This window comes from Uloborus diversus, chromosome 10 (assembly GCF_026930045.1).
Source record: "Uloborus diversus isolate 005 chromosome 10, Udiv.v.3.1, whole genome shotgun sequence".
NCBI classification, from domain to species: Eukaryota; Metazoa; Arthropoda; class Arachnida; order Araneae; family Uloboridae; genus Uloborus; species Uloborus diversus.
The window spans coordinates 134,868,320-134,893,039 of record NC_072740.1 but is presented as its reverse complement, the minus strand read 5'-3'; the positions used below and the strand labels follow the sequence as shown (position 1 = coordinate 134,893,039).

At 32.5% G+C, this 24,720-nt stretch overlaps 1 protein-coding gene across 1 annotated transcript in view; it reads left to right on the top strand.

Annotated features, from left to right (window-relative positions):
• Positions 1 to 24,421, top strand: part of LOC129231584 (E3 ubiquitin-protein ligase HERC2-like) — a 153,056-nt gene extending 128,635 nt beyond the window's left edge. The window contains exons 30-37 of the mRNA XM_054865941.1: positions 3 to 86; positions 728 to 869; positions 3,032 to 3,226; positions 13,791 to 13,925; positions 16,663 to 16,825; positions 17,278 to 17,383; positions 19,673 to 19,885; positions 23,948 to 24,421. Of these exons, the coding sequence (XP_054721916.1) occupies positions 3 to 86; positions 728 to 869; positions 3,032 to 3,226; positions 13,791 to 13,925; positions 16,663 to 16,825; positions 17,278 to 17,383; positions 19,673 to 19,885; positions 23,948 to 24,247 (1,338 nt within the window). The 3' untranslated portion in view covers positions 24,248 to 24,421. The remainder of the gene's footprint in view (positions 1 to 2; positions 87 to 727; positions 870 to 3,031; positions 3,227 to 13,790; positions 13,926 to 16,662; positions 16,826 to 17,277; positions 17,384 to 19,672; positions 19,886 to 23,947) is intronic.
• Positions 24,422 to 24,720: the final 299 nt, after the last annotated feature.

Genomic DNA, 24,720 nt, shown 5'->3' with positions numbered 1-24,720 from the left:
AGGAAGCAGCATTCCGAAAGGTACTGCAAGCAACAATGATTAGAGACAGACAACATGGACCAGTCATTGAGCTTAACCGAATGCAAGTAGGTGATACTATAGATTGTTATATATTTTAAAAAGCAATTTTGTTTTTTATTTCTGTTTTGATTGCATGTTTTTTTTTCTCATTACTGTCAGAGAATTTGTTTCAATGAATCACATATTCATAGGAAGAAAATAACAATTTTTGCATTGTCAGGATCTGACAAATCCTGGTTGCTAAGTTGATGAGAAAACTAAAAACCAATACTTTGGAAACTTTTTCCCTTCAGGAAAAGAAATCTTTCAAAATCCATGTTGCACTGAATTTTCTTATAGACTCAGAAATAATTTTGCACCACAATTTTTTCCTGGCTCCTTAGATTTTACAATTTTTGTTGGTCTTTCTGTGTGGTCTTGTTTAAAATATGCACAAAGTCAAAGATAGTGTCATAATTTAAAATGAAGGTTTTATTTCAGCTATATTACCACTTAACAAAAAAAAAATATTCCAACACATAATTCTTCCCTTTAGTAAAAGTCATTAAAAAAAGCTCTTTTTATCTTTATTGTTACCAAATTTAAAATTTTGTATTTTCCCCCGCATCTTTTAGCAATAGCATTGAATTCTGAATTCAGAGTTGAAATGAATTGCTTAATTTGATGGTTTAGGGATTTGCTTTTTATAAATATTTTTTAATTTTAGGTGAAGAAGTCAAGATCAAAAGGTGGTCTTGCTGGAGCAGATGGTGCAAAATCAGTTTTTGGGCAAATGGTATCGAATATGAGTAGTATTTCACAAGACAGCTTGCGTTTGCCTCATCGAGTATGGAAAGTGAAATTTGTTGGTAAATAAAGATGGAAAATGTTTTTAAAATACAAAGTGTATCATTCATCTCTGATGCATAATTTTAAATATTCTACTCCAATATGAATAAAAGATAATTAGAAAAAGTATAGCAAGAAAGCCTTCAGTACCCAACTAGTTTTAAATAAGTTATAAATTAATTATTTTATTTTAAAATCTACTTTGAGGTTTGCGAGTTATGTTTTAAATATGCATTTAATGACATGTAAAAGCAAACCCGATTTTTTTCTTCTTACTGACATCTGTTCATTTTTCCATCAAAGTATGATTTATTTTCCTATTCCGTCCCCCACCCCTCTTGCATATTATGAGTTTTCCTGTCTTAAATTATATCAGCCATTATTAAAAAATTGCAATCAAAAAACAATTACACTCAAACAACAAAGATTGCTTTTTTTGTTATAAATCGTTTTTTCAAATACACTTACACAAATTTCTATGATGCATTCAATACAAAACCATTTAATGCACATATCCTCCAAATTTTGTTTCTACATTCATTCTTTTGCAAATTAGACTTAAAAAACCGGTTGTACCTTATTTTTTTGAGGCCATTGTGTTTTGTATACATTTTTTTATTTTTAAAAATAAATCATAATGCATGTTTATTAATAATAACATGACAGTATTCATTTAAAAAGTCATTGACTCTGGTAGTCTAGCAACCATTGTTGTAAATCACAAAATATATAGGCATAAAATATATTTAAAAAGAAACTCACACAGTATTACTCTTACTTGTGGATAAATGTAAACTGTACTAAGTCTCTCTAGCTTAAATTAATTGGCTTTGTGATGTGAAATTCCACTTTTCTGAGTCAAGACTTTTATTGGCAGTATTATTATTTTGTAATCTTTATTTTTGATGACTTCCTATTTGTATTTCATAACAAACTTACCGTATTTTCCTGCGTATTATCCGCGGCGGCCTATAATCCGCAGGTCCTAAAATTGGAATGAAGAAAAAAAAAAGCTGCGTATAATCCGCGGATAATACGATGTAAAAAGATAGTTTGAATTTAACATACCATTTGAGCAACTAAACTAAAAACGTGAAAAAGTAATTACTTTCAAGGCATAATCAAAATTAATCTGAAATATAATCTAAAATATAATGATTTCTTCTTGAAATCTTGATTTTAGTACGCTAATTACATGAAAAACAAAGAGTTGAGACAAAGGAGCAAACGGTCTAATCTTGTGCAAATGGCTACCTATTTCACTGTAATGTTGCTTATTTTACATGACCTGATTCAAGCAACTTAAAATAACCAACATACAGGCAGGCAGCGAAGAACATGCATGCTTCGTAAAATAAACAACATTCAGTCGGCGTACGGTCTCGATCTCGATCGGTGAATCCTACTGTAAAAATATTAAGGTTCAATGCGTTGGTGTTAAGAGGGGAAAAAAAATCGCAGCTAATCCGCGGCTGTGTATAATCCGCACCTCATAAACTTCGTCTTTTTTAGCAGATAATCCGCGGATTATACTCAGGTAAATATGGTATTATGAAATTAAATTGAAAAAAAAAACAAGAAATGGCAAAAATCATTTCATTTCAAATCAGTTATATTTTTTCTTTCAAAAGGAAGTTTATTTTTGTAATTTATTTTAATATTTAAAAATTATTTGCAACACTTGTGTAATTGCAAAATGTTTTTTGGGGAGTTTTACAGTCTCCTTTTCTCAAAAGTTCTTTATGACAAAGTTAATTGCAAAAATGATAATGCTTCCATTTTTTTTAATATAAGTATTATTTCAAGTGACTAAAAACAGACTAGTGACCTTAGAATCCTTTAAAACTAAAAAGAAAATATTTATGAAAGGGACTAATTAATTTACTAGGACCAGCCTAGCTGGGCTCAGAGCCTATTGCTGGTCGTCACATTTGTATTGTAATAAAGAGCGGAAGTTTGAATTGGGTAAAAGCATAAAAATATAATCAATTTTTTAAGATCCTCTTGTGCTTTTTCTGTATAAGAACTTTACATTTGCAACATAATTTAGCAACACTCCTAATTCATGTCCTAATTGTGCTGATTTTCACAAAATTGTTTTTAACTTTAAAGTAATTTTTACACTCCATAATTTTGTTGATCTGTTTAAATTTGTTTTAATTTTAAAATATGTGTTATTAAGGTGAATCTGTTGATGACTGTGGTGGTGGTTATAGTGAATCAATTGCTGAAATGTGCGATGAACTTCAGAACGGATCTCTTCCACTTCTCATTCAAACACCAAATGGGCGTGATGATACTGGTACTAGTAAGGATTGCTTTCTGCTCAATCCAACAGCCAAATCTACTCTTCATATGGATATGTTCCGATTTCTAGGTATGATACATTTATGTTCCTTGTAAATATACTTTGCCTCTAAATTTTTTATAATGATGCTTTTTGTACTGGTGATCGAACCTCATCAACGTGAAACTCAGATTACCATGGTTAGTTCATGTTAACCACATTTCATCTTACCCTATAAATTATAAGGGGGTATTCTAGTCTAGAGGCTCAATTTTAAGGCAATTTTGCGGGTGTAATAAAAAAAAACTGTAACCATTTTTTCTATCAATTTTTCGTCAGTTTTTTATTGATATTTGAGAAGTATAAAAATGTAAAAAAGTGTGGGGGGGGAGGGGAATTCAAAATTAAAATCAGTAGAGGCAGGCAATATGTGGCTCAGAAAAAAAAGGTGTCTACTGGTTGACAAGATTCCAAATTGCCTGGTAATAAGGTTGATTCTTATTAAACAAGGATGTAGAATTGTATGAACTAGCCGATTGGGAAGAAAAAAAGACATGTAAAATGACATCTTTTTGAAAAAAAAAGTCATTTTAGGCTCCTTTTTTCAACTTTAGTAATTTCTTAAAAATAGTAAAAGAACAAAAATACAGAAACCTCTATGTGGAGGCGAACAAATCGGTGAATTAGAACTTGAGATATCTTGTCAACTGTATTGAAAAAAGTAGTTTCTAGAAAAACATGTGTAAAGTTTGCAGTTACATTTTTGCAGCCTGAGGGGTTTAATGGTATGCTATACTTATATTTTTTGAACAGCTATCCCTGCTTTATACATTGCTTCTTCTTATCCTTCAAAAGCTACATTTTTTGCATATCTTTCAGCCATAAGAGCAGTTCTGCCTTCTTTAGAAGCTTCGGAAGATTGTACCTCGGAGTGTTTTTCACGATGTTGATCTCGTTTGCTAGCTTTTTCTTTATCGTAACAAAATTAACTATAACTCTGAAAATAATTCAAATTTCCATGAATCCTCTTAGAGGCTTAATCTTAAAGGTTTGAAAATACTGAACTACTACTAACTTTGAAAATACGAAAAGATTTTTTTTTTTCTTTTTAATTTCTGGACTGGAATACCCTCTTTAGTGATCGTTTACTCAAAGGACTAAACAAGCATTTCATGTTCAGTGCTATTTCACATCAAGTGATTTCAAAATCAACAAGGTTTGATTGTATTGCATAAAAATTTAAAAAACTATTTTTGGTGTAACCAACAGGTGGCTGAGGAAACAGGCACTCCCTCCCTCCTCCCCAAAAAAGGCAGACAAACTGTTGCACTTCTCCTGTTCTCTTCAAAAAAAAAAAAAGATCCTTTCTATTTTAACTGATCAATGTCTGTTTATGCCAGCATTAGCATAACCAGAATTTTCTTCCGAGTTCAGTTTTAGGGTATAATAACCCTCATGCTTCCTGGTGCATGTGTGCAATTTTTTTGAATCTTTAACTGAAGCTGAAACTTTTCCTTTCCAAAGAATGTCTCAATAATCTACGTAGTGCAAATGCACATTTTTCATATTATTTATCTGAAACTGGGAAAAAAGTTGCTTTAGTCTATGAAAATCTTAGAAAAATGTATGCAAACTAGCTATTTATTTCAATGCCTTTAACTAAACATATAATTTAGATTTGACTAAATTATTAGCAAACTGCGTTTCCTCAGTTTAAAGAAACTGGTTGGAGTGCTGATAGGCTCAAGTATTGTAAGGCAAGGTGTAATTTTAAGTATTTGGTACAGATTCAGAAAAGGGAATTGGAGCAAAGGCTAGCAGATAATATTGACAGAAATCCTAAAAGGTTTTTTGCTTACGCTAATTCTGGGAAAGCTCAAAAATGTCAAATTGCATCGTTGGTGGACGAGCATGGAAATTTAATTCAAAATGATAAGGACATTGCAAATGTTCTTAATATTTTTTTTCCCCAGTGTGTTTGATGATAACTGTATCTCAACAGTTGACACTAACAAGACACAAGCTATTATACAGCTTGAGGATTTTGTGTTTTGCAGGGAAGAGGTTCTATTTCATTTGAAAAACAAATTAAGGAAACTAAAGCTTCGGGACCAGATAATATTTATCCGAAACTTAAGTTCAATGTGCAGAGGAATTAGTGGACGTTATTTTAAATATTTTCAATGCTTCTTATAACTCAGGGACAGTGCCTCCCCTTACAAAAATTTTTGACAGAGGCTTATATAATTTTATAGAAAATTATATAGTAGTCTATAAAAAAAGTTTTTATAGAAATTATTTCGATATAATTCTATAGATTTCCATATAGAACTTGAGATTGAAGGTTTAATAGAAAATTTCTTCTAAAAAATTCATTAGAAACTGCTATAGAATTCAAACATGAAATTTCTATAGATATTTACTTCTATAAAATTCTATAGCAAATTTTATAGAACTCGAACAAGGTTTCTATTGATAATTAATTCTATTAAGTTCTGTAGAATTTGATCATTAAATTTCTCTTATAGGAAAATTTCGTAAAAAAATTGTGAATTTGTTCATTTTGTTTATAAGCTTTCATTAGTGTTTAAACAAAACTTCTAGTTTAGAAAGGTTTGTTAAGAAATTTCTCATTTAATGTATTTCATTTAATAAATTATTTTAACAATTGATTATTTGTAAAGGTGTCATATTTTTATTACGAGGGATGAGGATTGTGTGAGAGCTGCTATTAGATTGTAATATTTTGTTTCATCTTGAGCTATTCCAGAAACAATAAATTGAACAATATTTTTGAACCCAAGTATAGGATGTTTATCCCAGAAAGGAGAAAGTTTTAATCCTACTTGATTAACTTGCACCAGCGTTGGAGTTGCAGCTGTCTGTTGTTCCGGAGCGTCTGTCATGGCGGCAGCGAAATTTGAGCTCACTAACTGGCAATTGAAGTATAAAATAGCAGTAGTAAGAGGTCTTACCTTTAGTTTCGAAATCGCCGGGTCACCACCACAGGTACTGATGTTTCGATGAAGTCAAGTACCTGCTTAAAGTGTAAGCTATGACAAGAATACAGATGATTCTTTTCGTCATTTTATTATGAAAATTGAGATATATATTAGGGTGGGCCAAAATAAGCCGAAATTTTTTTTTCTTTCGAAATCCATTTTCGCAAAGCACGCAAAAGTTGTGTAGTGAGCTAGTTAGCACCCACAAAATATTTCTTGGATATTAAAAAATATCTAGCCGGGCCCTATTTTACACTGAAAAACTGAAAAAAAGAGAAAAATGAATTTTGCTCATTTTTTTTTTTTTTTTTTTAAATTCCAAATATTTTGCTGGAATGCAACGAAAATGTTATATAATGAGCCAGTTTGAGCCTGTCAAATGTTTTATTAATTTTAATGAATATTTAACCGCTTCTGACTTCAAAAATTGGAGAAAAATGAAAAAATATGGGGTTTCTTCAAAAACCAATATGAAAATTATTTTTCCAAATTTATTCATAGAGTGATTAATTAAATAGCACTACTAATCACAGTAATTATTATCATGCAATAGTATCATACATTTTCTAGAATTTCATATAGAAAGAATAAAATGTTGAAAAAAAATCTACAAATTTCATTTATAATACCTCACGTAAAATGAATATTATCTTTTCGAATAATATTGTCCCTTGCTATCAAATGATGGAAGTTCTTTCCTAGCTTGAAGTTTGGAATAGATCCATCTCGTGCAGTTTCGCCTCAAACTCTAATTGCAGCTTCAGTTATTAGTTTCACACAATGTTCCACAGCCTGCCTGTGACAGGGAAATTTCTCGAAAGTTAACTCTGGTTGCTATTCTTTGCACATGTCTTTAAAGTCTTGGTCTTTTAGATGCATTGGGAGAGGTGTCTCTCTTACAACACAGTTTGCTTAATCAACTAAATCTACATAATCAATGGCTTCAAAATTGAATTTAGGAAGCTTAAAAAATCGTACACCATCCAAACTCTTCATCTTCTTATTTCTAGAGTTGAGAATGCGCCTAACTGCTAATTCCGGAATGTATTTTCTAGAGTCAAACAACATTGTCAACAGTATCTGTTCAAGATGAGCGAAATATGGATTTTTTGAGAAAACTTTGAAAATTATCTGCTTAACTTTGTCTGGAAACTGCCTTGCAAGAGAAATCATTTTCCAAAAATGTTGGGCACCATACTGGCATATCGATTTCATTTTTATTTCAAACCACATTGGAGCATAAACTAGAATTGCATACTTTACATGCAGTGTAAGATTTTCTGATGGACTTGGAGTGCCTATACACAAGCACAACAAATGGTTTGCAGTTGTCAGCCATCGTGCATGACTGAGTTTGCGTGGGCTTCTGTCAGTCACGCTAGAAGGGCAACTACTATCTTTTTTGGCAAGACAGATTCAATACAAATACTGTTGTTCAGTACTTAAGTTCTGTATTTATCTTTCTGTTTTGCCTTTTGGAATGTATTCATTGAGTAGAAATGGGTGTTATATGCATTATGAAAGAGGTAAAGAGTGGGAAGGGGGACAGGTGGATCTCTTGTGATTTATGTCATATGTTCTGCCTGTATAAGGGGGAAAATGAGTCTGTTTTTGAGGAGGATTACATTTGCACTAAATGTGCTGAACTCTCAGACTTAAGATGCTAGTTTTGGAAGCCCAGTTAGCATTAGGATGTAAGCCAGTTGTAGAGGGTATAAATGTTCCAGAGATTCAGGGGGAAGTTTCAAATGAGGAGTTAGATTGGGAAACTAAGGGTGTAATTTTGGGGGACTCTATGGTAAGGGAGGTGGGTAACACAGTTGGGAGAGTAAAGCGTAAGGTGGCTAGGTGTTGTTTACCAGGGGCTCGGGTAAAAGACGTTAATATGGTTGCTGAAAAGAAGGGAGTATTGAATAAGGAGGACATGGTTACTTTGTGGGTGGGAACAAATGATGGCGACAGTAAAAATGAGGAGTTTTCTAGGGAATGGGAATCCCTGTTGGATAAAGCAACCAGCTTTTCGACGAATGTCCAAGTGGTTGGTTTGTTTCCCAGGTATGGAGTGCATAGGAGCTGGCTAAATCAACGTGCGAGGTGTATGAACTTGCTACTGAAGTCAATTTGCGAAAAGCGCAGTATCAGGTTCATTGATGTATGGAGTCATTGTAAACGGGATTGGATTGCTAGGGATGGCCTGCATCTGAGCTCTACAGGGGTCAATATGGTTAGTGGATTAATTTTAAGGGCTTCAGAGTCAAAAAACTAAGTTGGAATGGGGGGCATGCTTCAAGCATCAGGTATCGAGAGAATGAAATTTTTTTGGTATTGCTAGAAATGGAAATAAAGTGACGAACAAGAGTAGTAATGTTAACAATTGTAATTTAGGAAATTTCAGGGTGTTAAATAAATGCAACTTAGGCATGCTTAAAGTTTTCTATACCAATGCTCGCAGTATTAGGAACAAGATGGATGAATTGAAAAGCATAGTTATGGATGAGAAGTTTAATGTTATTGGAATTACAGAGACATGGGCTACCGAATCTGATGCAGAGTTATTACATATTGCTGGGTATAATTTGTTCAGACTGGATAGAGTAGGTAAAAGAGGTGGTGGGGTTTTATTTTATGTTAGAGACAATTTTATTTGCAATGAATTGGTCATAAATGATAAGCCTACTGATATTGATATGGTTTGGCTGGAATTGATGAGCAGTAAGGGCAAAAAGCTATGCTTTGGAAACATTTATAGGCCACCTAATTCAAACCAGGGACAAGATGAACAGATGTACCGTATTATTAGTGACATGTCCAGTAAGGGATCCGTTATCATACTGGGGGATTTCAATTTTCCGGGTATTGATTGGAATAATTTTTATCCTGGTAATGGCAAAGAAGAGGAATTTTTAAAAGTAATTGGCGACTGTGTCTTAGATCAAGTTGTAACTCAGGGAACTCGAGAGGAGGCGATTTTGGATCTAGTTTTTTTGTGACCTAGGTAGTTTTGTTCAGGGGTTGTGTGTAGGGGAGCATATTGGAGATAGTGATTATAACAGCATTAGGTTCCGTGTTAAATTTGAAGTGTGCAAAGATTATAATTTTAGGTTTATGCCCAATTTCAGAAACACTGATTTTGTTGCACTTAGGAAGAACTTGAAAGAGGTTTTTTCGTCAGGATTGGAAAATAGCGACGTAGATCAGCAGTGGACGGAATTTAAGGATAAACTTGCTAAAACGGTTGGGGACTATGTTCCATTTAGGAAAAAAGGTGTTAGTACCAAAATTTGGCCCATGTGGTTCTCCAGGGAGACTAAAGAAGCTCTTAATTATAAGCAAGCCACTTTTCGTAAGTTTAAAGAAACTGGTCAGAGTGCGAAGAGGCTCCAGTATGGTAAGGCAAGGCGAAATTTTAAGTATTTGGTACGGATTCAGAAAAGGGAATTGGAGCAAAGGCTAGCAGATGACATTGATGGGAACCCTAAGAGGTTTTTTGTTTACGCTAATTCTGGGAAAGCTGGAAACAGTCAAATTGGGCCTTTGGTTGATGAGTATGGAAATTTAATTCAAAACGATAGGGATATTGCAAATGTTCTAAATAACTTTTTTTCCAGTGTGTTTAACGATAACTGTATCTCAACAGTTGACACTAACAAGACACAAGCTATTATACAGCTTGAGGATTTGTATTTTCCAGGGAGGAGGTTTTATTTCATTTGAAAAAGATTAAAGCAACTAAAGCTCCGGGACCAGATAGTATTTATCCAAAAATTTTAGTTGAATGTGCAGAGGAATTAGTGGATGTTATTTTGAATAATTTCAATGCTTCTTATAACTCGGGGACGGTGCCAGAGGACTGGAAGCTGGCTAACATAACGCCACTCTTCAAGAAGGGGTCTAAAGGTATTGCTGGGAATCATAGACCTGTAAATTTGTCTTAGGTGATTTGTAAGATTTTCGTAACTTTGATCAAAATTAAGATCATGAAGTTCTTAGAGGCTAATAGTCTGTTGACTAGTTTTCAGTATGGTTTCAGGAAAGGTAAATCTTGTACTACTAATTTATTGCCTTTCTACGACAAGGTTACCTCAGCTTTAGATAACAAAAAATGTGTGGATGTTGTTTATATTGATTTTCAAAAAGCTTTTGACAAGGTACCGCATGTTGCTCTTCTCAGCAAGTTAGCTGACATTGGAATAGGAGGAAAAACTTTACTTTGGGTTAGAAATTGGCTTACTGGTAGGAAGCAAAGAGTAGTTCTTAGAGGAAATCATTCTGATTGGAGTGATGTTTTAAGTGGGGTTCCTCAGGGATCAGTTTTAGGGCCTCTTTTGATTATTATATTTATGAATGACATCAATGAAAATATTTCTGGAAGCATGAATTGTTTTGCTGACGATGTAAAAGTTATGGGGATTGTCGAAAATGAAGAACAAGTAAAACAGCTGCAAGAGGATTTAGATCATATTACTAAGTGGGCAGATAAATGGGGTATGGCAGTTAATGTAGGGAAATGTCAAGTGCTACACTTAGGTCATGGAAATAAGCATTTGAGATATCGTTTACAGGGTTCAGTCATAAATCAGGCAGAAAATGGGTTGGATCTGGGTGTCTTTATAAATCAGGTCAAGGTGTCAGAGTCAACAGTGCAGTATTGCTAGTAACAAAGCCAACAAAATGCTTGGGTTCATGAATAGATCTATTTCAAACAAATCTAAGAAAGTTCTTCTGCCTTTATATAGGAGTTTAGTAAGACCTCATTTGGAGTATGCTCTTCAGTTTTGGTCGCCTTATCTGAAGAAAGATATTTTTGTATTGGAAAGGGTTCAAAGGGTAACTAAATTAGTAAGGGGACTCTCAGATTTAGATTATGATACCAGATTTAATAGGCTTAACATGTATAGCCTGGAGCAAAGAAGAGTCAGAGGGTACATGATTCAGTTATTTAAATTTATCAAAATGAAAGATGTAAATGGATTAAATTTTTGTGGGGAAAGCAGGACAAGGGGTCATTGTTTTAAGCTATTTAAATCTCAGGCTAACTTGGAAATCAGGAAAAACTACTACTTTAGCAGGGTCGTGGGCACTTGGAATATCTTACCAGAAGAGGCGTTATGAGCAAGGGAGTGGATAGCTTTAAGAGGGCCATTGATCTTCATTGGGGACTAATTAATTGACTAGGACCAGCCTAGCTGGGCCCAGAGCCTGTTGCTGGTCGTCACATTTGTATTTGTATATCTTCCATATGCAGAGCCAGAAGATTGCAGTCAATTTTATCAAATTTGACCACTGGATTTTTTTCAATCTCTGAGGAACTGTCCAATAGCTCCAGACTATGAATGTGGTCCTTTGTGCAACCGTCCATTTCCACAATAAGATGCCTCAGTGGCAACTTATAAGTATGCAGCAGATATATGTTAGCATACTTAAGTCTCTTGACATATGTCTCAAGTAAACGAATTTCTTCACCTTTTCATCCATATAAAAGTTGTTCCGTCGCATCCAATAACCGATAAGTGGAGCAAGCTCATATTACACTTTCTCCCAAAGCCAGGACCTAGGACCAGCCAAGTTGGGCCCAGAGCCAGTTGCTGGTTGTCACTTTTGTATTTGTGTACCTTGCAAAATTTCTTTTGCAAGGTATATCTGAAAGGTATATCTTCTTTGCAAGGTATTGCTATCAGTAGCTGTTAACAATATATATCTAAAATAGTAGTAAAATAATCTTAGGAATAATAAAAGCAGTTGGGAGGCGATTATTAACCAGGAGAAACAATTGCAACCGCAGATTAGAAAATTAGCTTCTTGTATGTATTTGAGTATGTGCATTTTTTAAAATTGGCATACAAATGTCACATTAAATTGATTCAAATTTCAATGTATATTCTAAGTAATGCAACATTTACGTAACATTTCAGTATTAGTACTTATTTTGAAACTACTTTTTAAACTACTGCTGTTAATTTTTTCCTTCATTTTCCAGTCTTAAATAGGCACAGCTAAGTATTCTATGAAATGTATAAACATCTTTGAGTGTTACAACTGATTCACTGAATGATACTTCTACTGTTTGCTGGAAATAGTTTAAAATTAATTTAATTTTTGGATCCCACGGGTTTTTTTTTATTTTTTTTTAAAATACATTTTTGCATTTTGTTTCAATTTTCAAGGCCAAATAGGGCCAGCTAAATTTTTAGCAAATTTAGCGAAATTTTTTGAGGGAGATAACAGGCCCATATAGCAACTTTTCCACACTATCCAAAAACAAATTTCCAAAAAATGTTTTTTCGGCTCACCCTAATATATATACGCTTTATTTATACATTTTAAGGAATGACTATAAGAGTTGAATTCTCTCCGCGATCTTTGGGAGAACAGAGAGCACGCAAATAAACAACTGCTGCGGGTACAGTTGCAGTTAAAACTAGTTCAAGTTCAGTTCAGTTCTTTTTACTAGAAAAGCTGACACCGCAAGCTTACCGGAAAAGGTGGTAAGGAGCAAAGGGGTTTACAGCTTTAAGAGGGCCATTGATCTTCATTGGTGACTTATAAACTAGCTAGGACCAGCCTAGCTGGGCCCCGATCCTGTTGTTGGTCGTCACATTTGTATTTGTATTTTGCATTGATATGTTAAGTTTTCTTTTGCTTCTTGTTTCACCTAAGACATAGGTTTTTTGAAGTTACTTATCATTAGAACTCTGCTTATGTAATATCATCGGAATGTCATAGTTATTTAGTGTTTTCCCCCAGACCAAAAAATAGGAAGGGTGCTTCCAGATAAAGGGCACCTTAATTCAATTAAAAGGGCACTTTTTAATTAAAAAATTTTTTGTAGAAAAGGAGTTTTTTAAACTTTTTTCTATGTAGTGTAAGCATTTAAAGTCTTAAGTATTTTTCTATGGTAATTATTTTTTAAATAATGAAAAGCTTTTTAATTTTTGGTTACAAAAATTGTGCTGAAAGCTGAAAAAACTCAGATTTAAATTCAAATAAAATTATCTAGAATTGGGAGGCAGCATGGCCAACGAGAGGCTGTGTCAGCCTAGTCGGAAACTAGAGTCCCAGCCATTGGAAGTGCCTGGCATGGCATTGGAGTAGTATAATTTGTTTATGTTTAAAAAATGGAGAGGGGACCTGCGACCAGCCTTTTTTCTCAGCAGCCCTGGGAGACCAGTGAGTTACATTTGAAGGCTAGGCGTGCACAAACTTTTACCTGTCAAAAAAATGAAAAAAATCGTTATTATGATTTCATTTTGGCAAAACTTCGAAAAGTCAAGGAAATTACACTGAAATATGAAAAAGGGGACTGGGTGACCCAAATGTTAACTCATATGATGCAAGACACAGCACCCTTCTAAAAATGCCTGGGAGAAACACTATTTATTTAACTAGTGTGATGATACACTAAGGTTTTCTTATGTAGTTGTAAATTAAATTTGGAAACTATTTTCATGTGCTATCTTTGTTATGATTTATGTGCTATGAAAGGCTCTAAGCTTTTACGATCTTAAACTTACCAATTAATTTTCTGGTGTTTCAAAAATAACTCCATTGCCTGAGTACTTTGAAAGGAATATATAAAAAACTTTTGTATGCAAAAACTGGATTACTTTCTAAAGTTCAGTCCAACATTGTAGTAATTCATTCTATTTTTTTAGGTATGTTGATGGGTATTGCTATGAGAACTGGGAGTCCTTTAAGTTTGAATTTGGCTGAACCAGTGTGGAAGCAGCTTACAGGAATGGCTCTCACTTCAGCAGACTTGACTGAAGTTGACAAAGATTATGTCCCTGGTATGTTCTCAAAGTATAAATTGAGATAAATTTTTGACAACGTAAATAAATGCTGATCTTTTTCTATAATTTAACTGCTAAACTATTATGGTATAAGAGACCCTGGTTTAAAAATTGAGAGCATTTTTCTGTAGCAATTATCTTTTTTTTTAAATAAAACAAGTAGTATTAATTACTTTTCATTAGTATCTATAAAAAATATTACTCTTTATCTTAATCAGTTTTTGACTTATTAAAGCTTTTTTTTTTTTTCTTTTTTTTTTTTTTTCTCTTCAATTTTGAACGTGTTAGTACTTTATTCTCAGTGAAATATCTATTTCTAAAATAGCCAAACATTAGTAACAACTTTTTATGTACAATACTAAAATGTTTCAGTCTATATGACACAATAATTATATCCAAAGATCATTGCCTCTTTAAGGAAAGCAGTGTGTTCTTTAAAAGCTTTGGAAGCTCTTTCTTCACTCATGCAGTCTTAGCCAAATATATGCAATAGGATCTGTCATAAAAATGCATGTTTTTTTTTTTTTTTTTTTGTTTCAGAACGTTCATTTTTTGATGTATTTACCATTTTTGAGTTCCATGGGTGCAAAAAAGAAAGGAAGTTCCAGGAAAGCAGTTTTAGTTACTGGGAAAACACAATTTACTTATAGCTCTTGGTTTTCTTTCAAAAAGTCTAAATACAAATGCTTAAAACTGTTGCTTTAATACCATCCAAATCATTGTATACAACAGTCATTTCTTATGGCTTTGATTAATTACATTCCTTTACAGTTTTTAGTTTGCGTAAGAGCTTGTAAAGTCTCATGAAATTAACCAAAAATCGACTTTTTTAGCTTTTTTTGCAATACATGTACACTGTGCAGCTTTTTGTTGAAAAGCAATAATATTTTATTACAGTAACAACCCAGAAGCCACCACAAGGAGGTGACTGAACTTTGTGTTCCATCTTTCCCTCCCATCTACACAGCCATGTTTTTTATGTATTACTATATGACACTAAACTGATTTCTGCTTTTGAATACAGGTTTGAAGTGGGACTTATGACTCAGTTTAAGCATTGATGATCACGAGTATTAACTTTTTCATATCAATCCATACCTTTCCTCTTCCCTAAATACCCATATACTGACTCACTGGCTGGTTTCATCACACTTTCAACAGCCATAGTGTAAAAGGCGAACATTCATTGAATATTGATGAAGCTTCAACTGTGTTTAGATTATCATGAACTGTACTTAAAGGATATTGCAATGTAACATAGAGGGGAAAATGACCCTGACCTCGTTGTCAAAAATTTGTAACATTTCACTCAGTAGCGTTCGTTAATGTCTGCTAATAATGTTACAGAGCTGTGAGTTTTTCAAGTTGAACTAATAATGCGATAAAATATAAGTTATAGCTTTAAAAAGATTGCTTCAATAATGTTCCATCGAAAGTTTTTAAAAAAAAGGGAAATACTTCCCCAAAACATGGGCCTGTACGCTTATTGAAAGTTACACAATCTACAAGTCATTTGTCTGATGATTTCCTAAATATCTTGGATCTGGTGGTTCAAAGAAATGGCTACTTCGCCAATTGTAAGAACTTGTTATTAGTCATGGCAGTGGACAACAGTCTATTGTAAAGGAGTTGGATTAGAGAAGGGCATTAGAAAAACCCTTCTATTGCTATAAGAGACTTTCTTCCACCAATATTATATTTTGAAACTTCGAACTACAGAAGTTCTGGCCAACATGTTCATTTTCCTCCCCTTCAATATTGATGTGAAAAACAAGGATATTTTGTCATTTCTAGAAAGTGTATTTATTCACTCAAGTATGCAATATTAAAATTGCTACATTAAACTCGGGCCATTGAAAGGACTGTGGAAGGTGTCAGTGAATCTGCTGAAATGCTTTTCAGAGTAATGCAAAGAAGTGGATTGATAAAGACAACTTTTTACTCAAGGTTGTCAGTGCCAAAATTGAGTTGTAAGTCCAACTTCAAACTAAAATTCAATTAGATGCAATGTACCAACAGCCCGGTTATCCCATCCTGAGACTGCAGTTTTGTCCTTGTTGTTGACTCATCAGTCTACACTAGGAAGTAACCAAACTGGAGGCAGTGAAATTTGTTTCAAATCATATAATAAATGTAAATTATATTAAGTCCTGCAATGACTTTCCTTCTTTGTTATGGAGCCCATTGGGGTTACATTTGGATGTTTCAGGAACATGGCCCCAGTATATGATGTGATAATCAGACTTGATTTGTAATCTGGTACTCTGTGATGCGGAAGTACACAGCTGGTTTAGCAAAATTTCCACACAAAATTCAATGCATGATTTGAAAAGAAAATGATCGATTTCATAAACTTTGAGGAATATATATCAAACTTCATACATCTGGGATATTAGTACTTGCTCTAACATCTTTTCTTGTGTGAAAGAGGTTAATACCAACTCATTCTGCTCATTATTTGCTCTCAAACATTCATTAATTTACGTAAAGATACTCACTTTTAGCCTTGTATTTTTATGTGGCTAAATATAGAGAACTTTAAATATAATATTGTTATTCAATTTAATTTTCTTCATCGAAGACGTTGGTTCTGGTGAAGTCTAATGTTTATAATATACATTTAATAATTTTATTTCTCAATTTGCCATTTTCATGTTAAATTCATTTTTGTTTGCTTCTTAGACTAATTGTTTGTTAAATATTTTTCTCATATACTTTTTTACATTTCATTTAGGTCTAGTCAGTATTAGGTACATGGAACCTGAAAATATAAAAAAAATTGATTTACCATTCAGTACTCATAACTCAGTTGGTTCCGAAGTTCCTCTCAGTTCCAAGTATTCTTACATCACACCAGAAAATCGTCTTGAGTATATAAGACTTGCTTTGAATTACAGGTAATGTTTTTACTCTTTTAAAGGCTAAAATATGATAATGTAGATTGTTTAGTTTACAATTTGTCTCATATAATGAATATTTGTGTGAGAAATACATATTATATTTTGCAGAAACAGTTTTAAAAAATTTAACTGCTTTTTAGTAAAATGCTAAAAAAAACTTACCTTTTTCTTTTGGAGAAGAGTATAATTTTGATTTAACAATTTTCTCAATTTAATGATACATTTGACTTGTCTAGATTTGATTGAATTGAATGGCTATGCTCCTTGATTTAATGATATCCTTGGTTTAACAATAACTTTTCCCAGCCCCTTGACAATCGTGAAATCGGTGTAATACTGTACATGCATTAAACTGGGGAATTGATTATTATTGAATAGGTTTTTGGAAACCTTATGTATAACAAACTAGAAATATTGTTTAATTGTTTTCTTTTTCTTCTTTTAACCAGATTACACGAATTCGACGAGCAAGTTGCTGCTGTTAGGGATGGAATGTCTAAAGTTGTTCCTGTGCCACTTTTATCCCTATTTACTGGAAGTGAACTAGAGACTATGGTATAATGATTTAATTGCTAATGATTTTGTCTTGATTAATAGTGAGATTAAAATAATTCAAGTAACAAAAACATCGACTTTTTGTGATTTTTCATGTTTATTAAATAAAACAAAACAAGGAAATTTATTGTGAATGATAGTAAATTATAGAGTTCATGTCCGGCACTAGAGATGGCAATTAATAAGCTCTCTTTATATTTTTTTTATGAATTTGCATTTTTTAAACGAAGCCAAAATATATTTGATGAATTTGTGCCATGAATGCATCAATTTTCGATTCTGCCGATCTTTTCTTAAAGGACGAATTTTCTTTGATAATACTATTTGTTCCTATTGTGTTCAAACACTTTTTCAAACACTCGTTCATAGAGGGAGAGGGGGTCAACGTTCAGAATGTCCCTCCCCTTAAGTTGGTATTCTTTATCTGCCCTGGTAAACTAGGAGTGGTGAAAAATCTGTTACATTGCATTTTATTAAAATAATATTAATATTTTATGTCCTGCATCGTATTTTGTGAAAATATTGTTTTTGACAACCTTTTTCTTGGGAGTGTTTCTGAAAATACATCTATTTCTAATTGTTATCTGCTATATGTAGTAGCGTTTTAGTGAAGGAGTTATTTGTACACTCTCTTATTAAGAGATAAAGCAGTAGAATAATTTATAATGCCGAACTATAGAGGGTTGTTTGGTTTAAACCAAGTGTTTTTTTTAAAACCATGTGGTGTTTTTTGAATTTTTTTTTTTTTTTTTTTGAATAACTTGTTTTCTCCCAAAGGTTTCCATAAATTTTACATATGATTGGAAGATGTAAAATCTAATGAATGCAAAATAACCAGCAAAGCTTTAGAGATAAATTACAGATTAATAAAGTTGCAAACTTTTTTAATGTAACACAAATTTGCTAAATAGATTTTCTTTTCACTTTGTTCCACTCCATACCGAGTCGTGTAGCAGCTCTTATTGCGTCCTGTGATGGCCACAGAAAATACTAATTTCTACCTCTTTTTATTGTTTGTTTGGTTTGAAAATGTAATCATATATTTGTACCATTACCACTCAACTGTGTATTAAATTTCATTCAACTATGATGCTTCCTTCATGGAGTTGAAATTTTCACAAACAGGAGTTTATACTTAGTGTTTCAATACTCATTGCAGTTACACCTTATTCTGAGGTGCAAATATATATATATGTTCTGTATATTAATCTCAAAATTTGTGAAATGATATATATAACGCCAAAACCTGTATAATGCAAAAGCTCTGGTCCCAAGGTGTGCATTATAAGTCTTCTACTTTAATGAGATTGTTCTAAGTACCAGAAGTGAATGTACTTATTATGAAGTGTAGTAATTGTGTAAAAATGTATGCTGTTTCCAGAACCATATCTTCATTTAAATGAAAATTTGGTTTTAGTCATTTTTTATGCAGTATAAGTATATTATATTTTTATTTTGGAGTTATTGAATTATGGTTCTGAGTAAGTTTTAATCTTGTTTCATGCTTATATTTCCTTTTCATATTTACTTAACAAGATTTTCTGTATACTAAATGCATGAACAGAACTACAGAATATGCAAGACATTTAACTGTTTGGATGAAAAGCTTTGATAGAGTGTGAAATCAAACTTAATAATAAAGTAAATATGAAAGAATAACATGCCAATCACAAATTTTGTATTGGAAAAGGGCAAAGATATCGACTTTCTAATGAAATTGTTTCTCAACATTAAAGTTTGGTGGAATTAAAAATTTTCATTAAGTATTTTTTAAAAATGCTGAGTTACAGATAACTTAACCATCTAACATAATAATCCCCCTATTTATTTTTGGGAAAGAATTAATAATTTTAGTTTCAAGTGAAAGTTTTTAGAGCAGTACATATTGTTCCTTTAATAATAATTTGTGCGAGTTATTAAATTGCACTATAAAACTTTGGCATGTATTTCAAGTTGATTTGAGATAGTGTTGTTGCATATATCAGTGATTAGAAAGGGATTGTGATTTTTATATGAATTAAAAATTTTAAACTAATAAAGGGGCCTAAGTGAATTTGTGGTAGAAACTATCTTTTAAGCTGGAGTTAGTAAGTTTGATTTCCACTCATTCATTGTGTTGTAAATTTTTCCTGTGTCTGCCTGGATTCAAGGCGCTTTGTATGCAGTTCTATATGTATGTGAAGCTGATTAGCTTTCTGTATAAATAAGTAAATAAATAAAAAAAAATCGTGATACGCAACAAATTGTAGTTAAATAACGAATGTCATTAAATAAAAATTTTCTTTTCAGGTGTGTGGAAGTCCTGAAATTCCTATTCAGTTGCTGAAAGCTGTAGCTACTTATAAGGGAATTGAGCCTGATGCACCTTTAGTCACATGGTTTTGGGAAGTAATGGAAGAGTTTAACAACACAGAAAGATCATTATTCTTAAGATTCGTATGGGGTAGGACAAGACTTCCTCGTACCATTGCTGACTTCAGAGGGAGAGACTTTGTACTACAGGTTAGATTTTGTCTATTGTTCGATCATGCAGAAGTGCTTAACTCTACTGTTAAATTCTTGAATTTGCTCAATTTACCTGGAAAGTCACCACATTAAAAATGGTTCAACAATTATTTTGCTTCAAAATTTGAATGCACAAAAGCTATGCACAGTAAGCAATTGGTCATAAAAAAATCATGTTAAAGGTATTTGAAGCTACTATTTTAAATTGCAAGCTTCAAGATAAGATGTTTTACTGCTATTTAAACTTACTTGCAAATTTCCCCCTAACGTGTGATGATGCCTAAGAAACTCGGTAAAAGACTGATTGTATTAGACTTAGAAGTATATTATTTGCGTCAGTTTTGATTTTTTTGAGATTTCTATAGTAGTTTCTTCTAATAATAATAAAATTGGTATGATTTTTGTTTTCTTCCAGGAAAAAAAACTTTTGTATCCTACAACATATCTGAAATGGGCCAATGTTCATTGAGCATAAGCCAAATTTAAATCTTAAGGTTTAAAACGATCTTGATTAGGTGAATTGAACTATTTTGTAACTTTTATGGGACTTTAGTGCTGCCTGGAAAGATTGGTCAAACTTGGTTGACAAGAGCAAAAATTTCCATGTTTTCAGACCTTGTGAATCTGTGCACTGAGGGTCAAGAAAAGTTTTCAGACATAAGTAAACAATAAATAGTACATAAAACAAGTGCTCACTGAGTGTACTCTGAGTGCTAACAACCAAGAACGATTTTTATATCTGAAGAAATAAATAGTGTATTTTAGGTGGTCCTGTATCTCAGTGCATTTTTGACATTCAACAGGGAACTTGACTATTCTATTTTAAAGTGCAAAATATTTGGTTTTTCAGTCTGTTGACAAACTTTGACTAATGGCCATAAAATACTTAAAGTTCACTTACAGACATGGAAATAGCATGTATGATAACAATGCATACACAATTGACAGTACTGGTAAAATAGTGTACATTTTGGTTGCAGTAAGGATAGCCCAAGATGCAATCTGCTTCTCTCTGCTATTAAGCTCTAATGTACTTTCACCATTCACTATCGCTTTAACTATGCCTGATTGAAATAAATAGTGCGAAAAATATGAGAAGTTGTTTTTTTTTTTCTTTTTCTGAATCATTCTCACATTTGATTTCATCTCCTGGTTCTGATATACCCTGGTTTCCCCCAGTTCTCATTTAACACGTGCTTGCTACACTATGTGCCTTTCATATGGAAACATGAAAATCTCAAATTCCAATGCAAGCACACTGATTCAATGTGATGGTTTGTTTTTTGTTAGGTAGGTACACTGCATGCTCAGGGTGTACAGTGCTATATATACATTGAATTTTTTTTGTCCAAGAAAATTCGAAAAATGGGAAATTTGACTTAAAATATGTTGCTAGAAAAAACAATTTAGCAGATTGATTGACAAAATGTTTAACCATGCAACAGTTAATGAGTTTCTGTAAAAGAGTTTTATTTTAGTGCTTAAAATTATCATTTTCTAGTATGGATCTGAAAAGGAGGGGGTATGTTAAACTGCTAAATATTTTCACAGCTCCATCCTAATCTAATTTCCATCATTACGTAGCTAAAGAGTGGCAAAACTTGTTTTATTTGTTAGTTGATTTTATGTTACTTGAATGTAAATTTCATATATATATATATATATATATATATATATATATATATATATATATATATATATATATATATATATATGAATTTTAATTCCCCAGTTCCAATGCAAATAACATTATTAAACCCCTGTCCTGCAGACACTTCTCTATTGTGGACAAAAAAATTGTAGAGTATTCTTTCATGTTAAAAAATAAATAAATAAAATATATATTTAATTACTTATTAAAATTAACATAAAATTAGATTGAATATACATTAATTTTTTAGTATCTTAACTGTAGCCAACATGTGATTGGTCCATTGATATTCAAATTAGCTCCTGGCTGTTGACCAATCAGGTGTTGGCACACATGTGATGCACATGTAACTGCATTTCTAACTGCATGTACACATGTAACTGCTTTTCCAACTGTTAGTTTTTCAGCAACATGTTTTTATTTTTCACCATGTATCCAGTTGCCCTTTTTTTCTTGCAAGAAGCAAATGATGTTCATGTTAAATAAAGGATTTTTATAGAAAGGTTTCTACTCCTTGAAACAGATAAGTAATTTTGAATTTTATAACAAAAATGTGTCCCGTTAGTGTCCACATCAGAGGGATTTTACTGTATATTCGTTCAAAATAAAAATGTTAGTTCTTGGCTCAGAAAAATCTCATGCTTCCCACTATCCTTTATGCAGTCAATGATCCACGGCAAACACAGCTTTTAACTACAAACAATTACAATGTTATTTTTTAATACTTTTTGGTTCAAGTAACATTATAGCATTGTAAAGAAAAGGTAAGATTGTCTATGGAGTATTCGCACTCTTAATTAAAAATATATATTACATGTGTGTGTGTGTGTGTAGAATATAAGTTTACTACACAGCTAATTGAATACTCACTTTTGTCCGCAAAGTTTGACCAACCGTGGTAGGTTGTTCCGCAGGTTAGCAATAATTTTTGCAATATGGTTTAACTTATAAGAGACAGCTCAACTTAAAGAGAGTTTGAAAACCTCAAGGATTAAATCTGGTGTATATGCAATGACCCGAGATAATAGAAGATTTTAAAATGTAGATTTGAAAAAAAAAATACTAATTTGAAACCTATTTTAGGAACTTTGTTCGCAGCCAAAAAAATTTCTGAAAGAAAATAAAAATGACTTGTCTTCTATTATCATTAGAAGGAACCACCATAAAAATCTCACTAAAATCAAAAAAGGTGACTGCAAATGATTTGAGAAATTAAAGTGCTGTTGGAAAATTTGTTGCATTATTAATCTAAAGCTTTTACAAAAGTAATTTTGGTATATCAACTGGCAGTATAAAAGCAGTATTTTTGTCCCATACCCCTCCTGTCCCAAATTAGTTGCTATGTTTGAATACTTTTGTATTGATTATTGATACTGATGATTTTGTTTGAACAATTTTTTAGTTATTTTCAAGTGCTATGCTATACCTTAACGATATTTACTTACCTTTCCTCTTCAAATCAGATCCAAATTAGTTTCAAAAGTCCAGATCTAGCACACTTTTCCGCATCCCATTTTGTAAGGACTCAGTCACCAGTATCCTAGATGGTTCAATTTGCTTTGCAATGAATTCATGATTAATTGGCTAGAAATAGCTTTATGCAATTAACAAGTGATGAGAGAACAAAATAAGATGTTGCTTTAGATTGTGCGTCCTTGATTTTTAAAACCAATTTCATTGCTAAAAAAGCACAAACTGCAGTCCTCAGATGAAATGACTGAGCTGGCGCTGTATTTTATGCAATTTGGTTGATGGATCAGGTTGCATAGCACCCTGAAATCTCTGAAAATCCTCAGTTTCTACATTTGTTACAAAAGCATTGGTGGCTTTTTTTTGGTGGAGGGGGAGGGCAAGAGGTGTGACTGCCCCCTCACTTTCAAAAGCAAAGGGGCCCTGCCCCACCACTGTTATCAAGTCGAAATCATTGATTGATCAAAAAATGCTAGTATTGATGAGTTCATATATGTTTAAACAAAGAAGAATTGACGTAATAAGTGTGCATTTTATTTATTTAATTATTTTATGTTTGTATTACCATAAAAATTGAAATGGAAGGAGAGTCTACGATGGCCATCTGCCTCAATTTTTGAGGCTGTTTCCCGATTTTTTTCAAAGATCATTAATAGAGTTAAAATTGAATAATGTAGTCTAATTCCCCCCCCCAAAAAAATAAATAAACTTTAAGGGCATTCCCCCCCCCTTTTTTTGGTGCACCAGCCGCCCATGTACAAAGTATTAAAAAATAGCAACTAAATTGGAGCAAAATTTTTGATCTTAATGTGTCAACTAATTTGGGATTGACATAGTATTTATCTATATTATTATGTATGTAAAAGAGATAATAAGTATTCAGATCACGTGTTTACCATTTGCATTAAAAATTAAAGCTTTTTTTTTTCTTTTTCCAGGTTATGGAAAAGTACAATCCCCCAGATCATTTCTTGCCAGAAAGTTACACCTGTTTCTTCTTGCTGAAAATGCCAAAATATTCTTGTAAATTTGTATTAAGAGAAAAGTTAAAATGTGCCATACATTTCTGCAAATCCATTGACACAGATGATTATGCTCGAGTTGCTCTTGTTCAGTCTGATCAAGAGCATGGCTTAGGCTCTAGTCCATACATAGACATAAGTGACAGTGATGATGATATGGAAAGTGGAGGATCTGATGACCCTATTGCAGACTCTGTTTCTCTGACTTCTCAATAGTATGGAGCAAAGACGAATAAATTAAAATTGCAATTTAAAAAATCAATATCAATTTCTTATTAATTATGAAGAGCAGTCATGTGTGCATTGTTCATTCTAGAATGACAGTCATTTTGAATTTCTGTGATATATGAATATTCCTAATCATATAAAGTTAGATTTATTATATGCAAATGGATCTCATATTTTTTCACCTACAATTGTACTTTTTATAGAAGTTATAAAGTTGTGTTTATTGTAAAATAATATGAAGATAAAAATGTTGATAATAGTTTGTGTTTTATTAACTTGTATACTCATTTTTTTAACACAGAGAAAGGGGGGGGGGCACAATTTTCAAATAACTGTTGATTGCAATGAACATATACACATACAGCAAATATCATATTGTTACAAATTCTATAAATAGTAATTATTTTTGTGACTAATTTGTCGTAATCTAGCTAAATTAGGCTTTTACTAAATTATCTTTC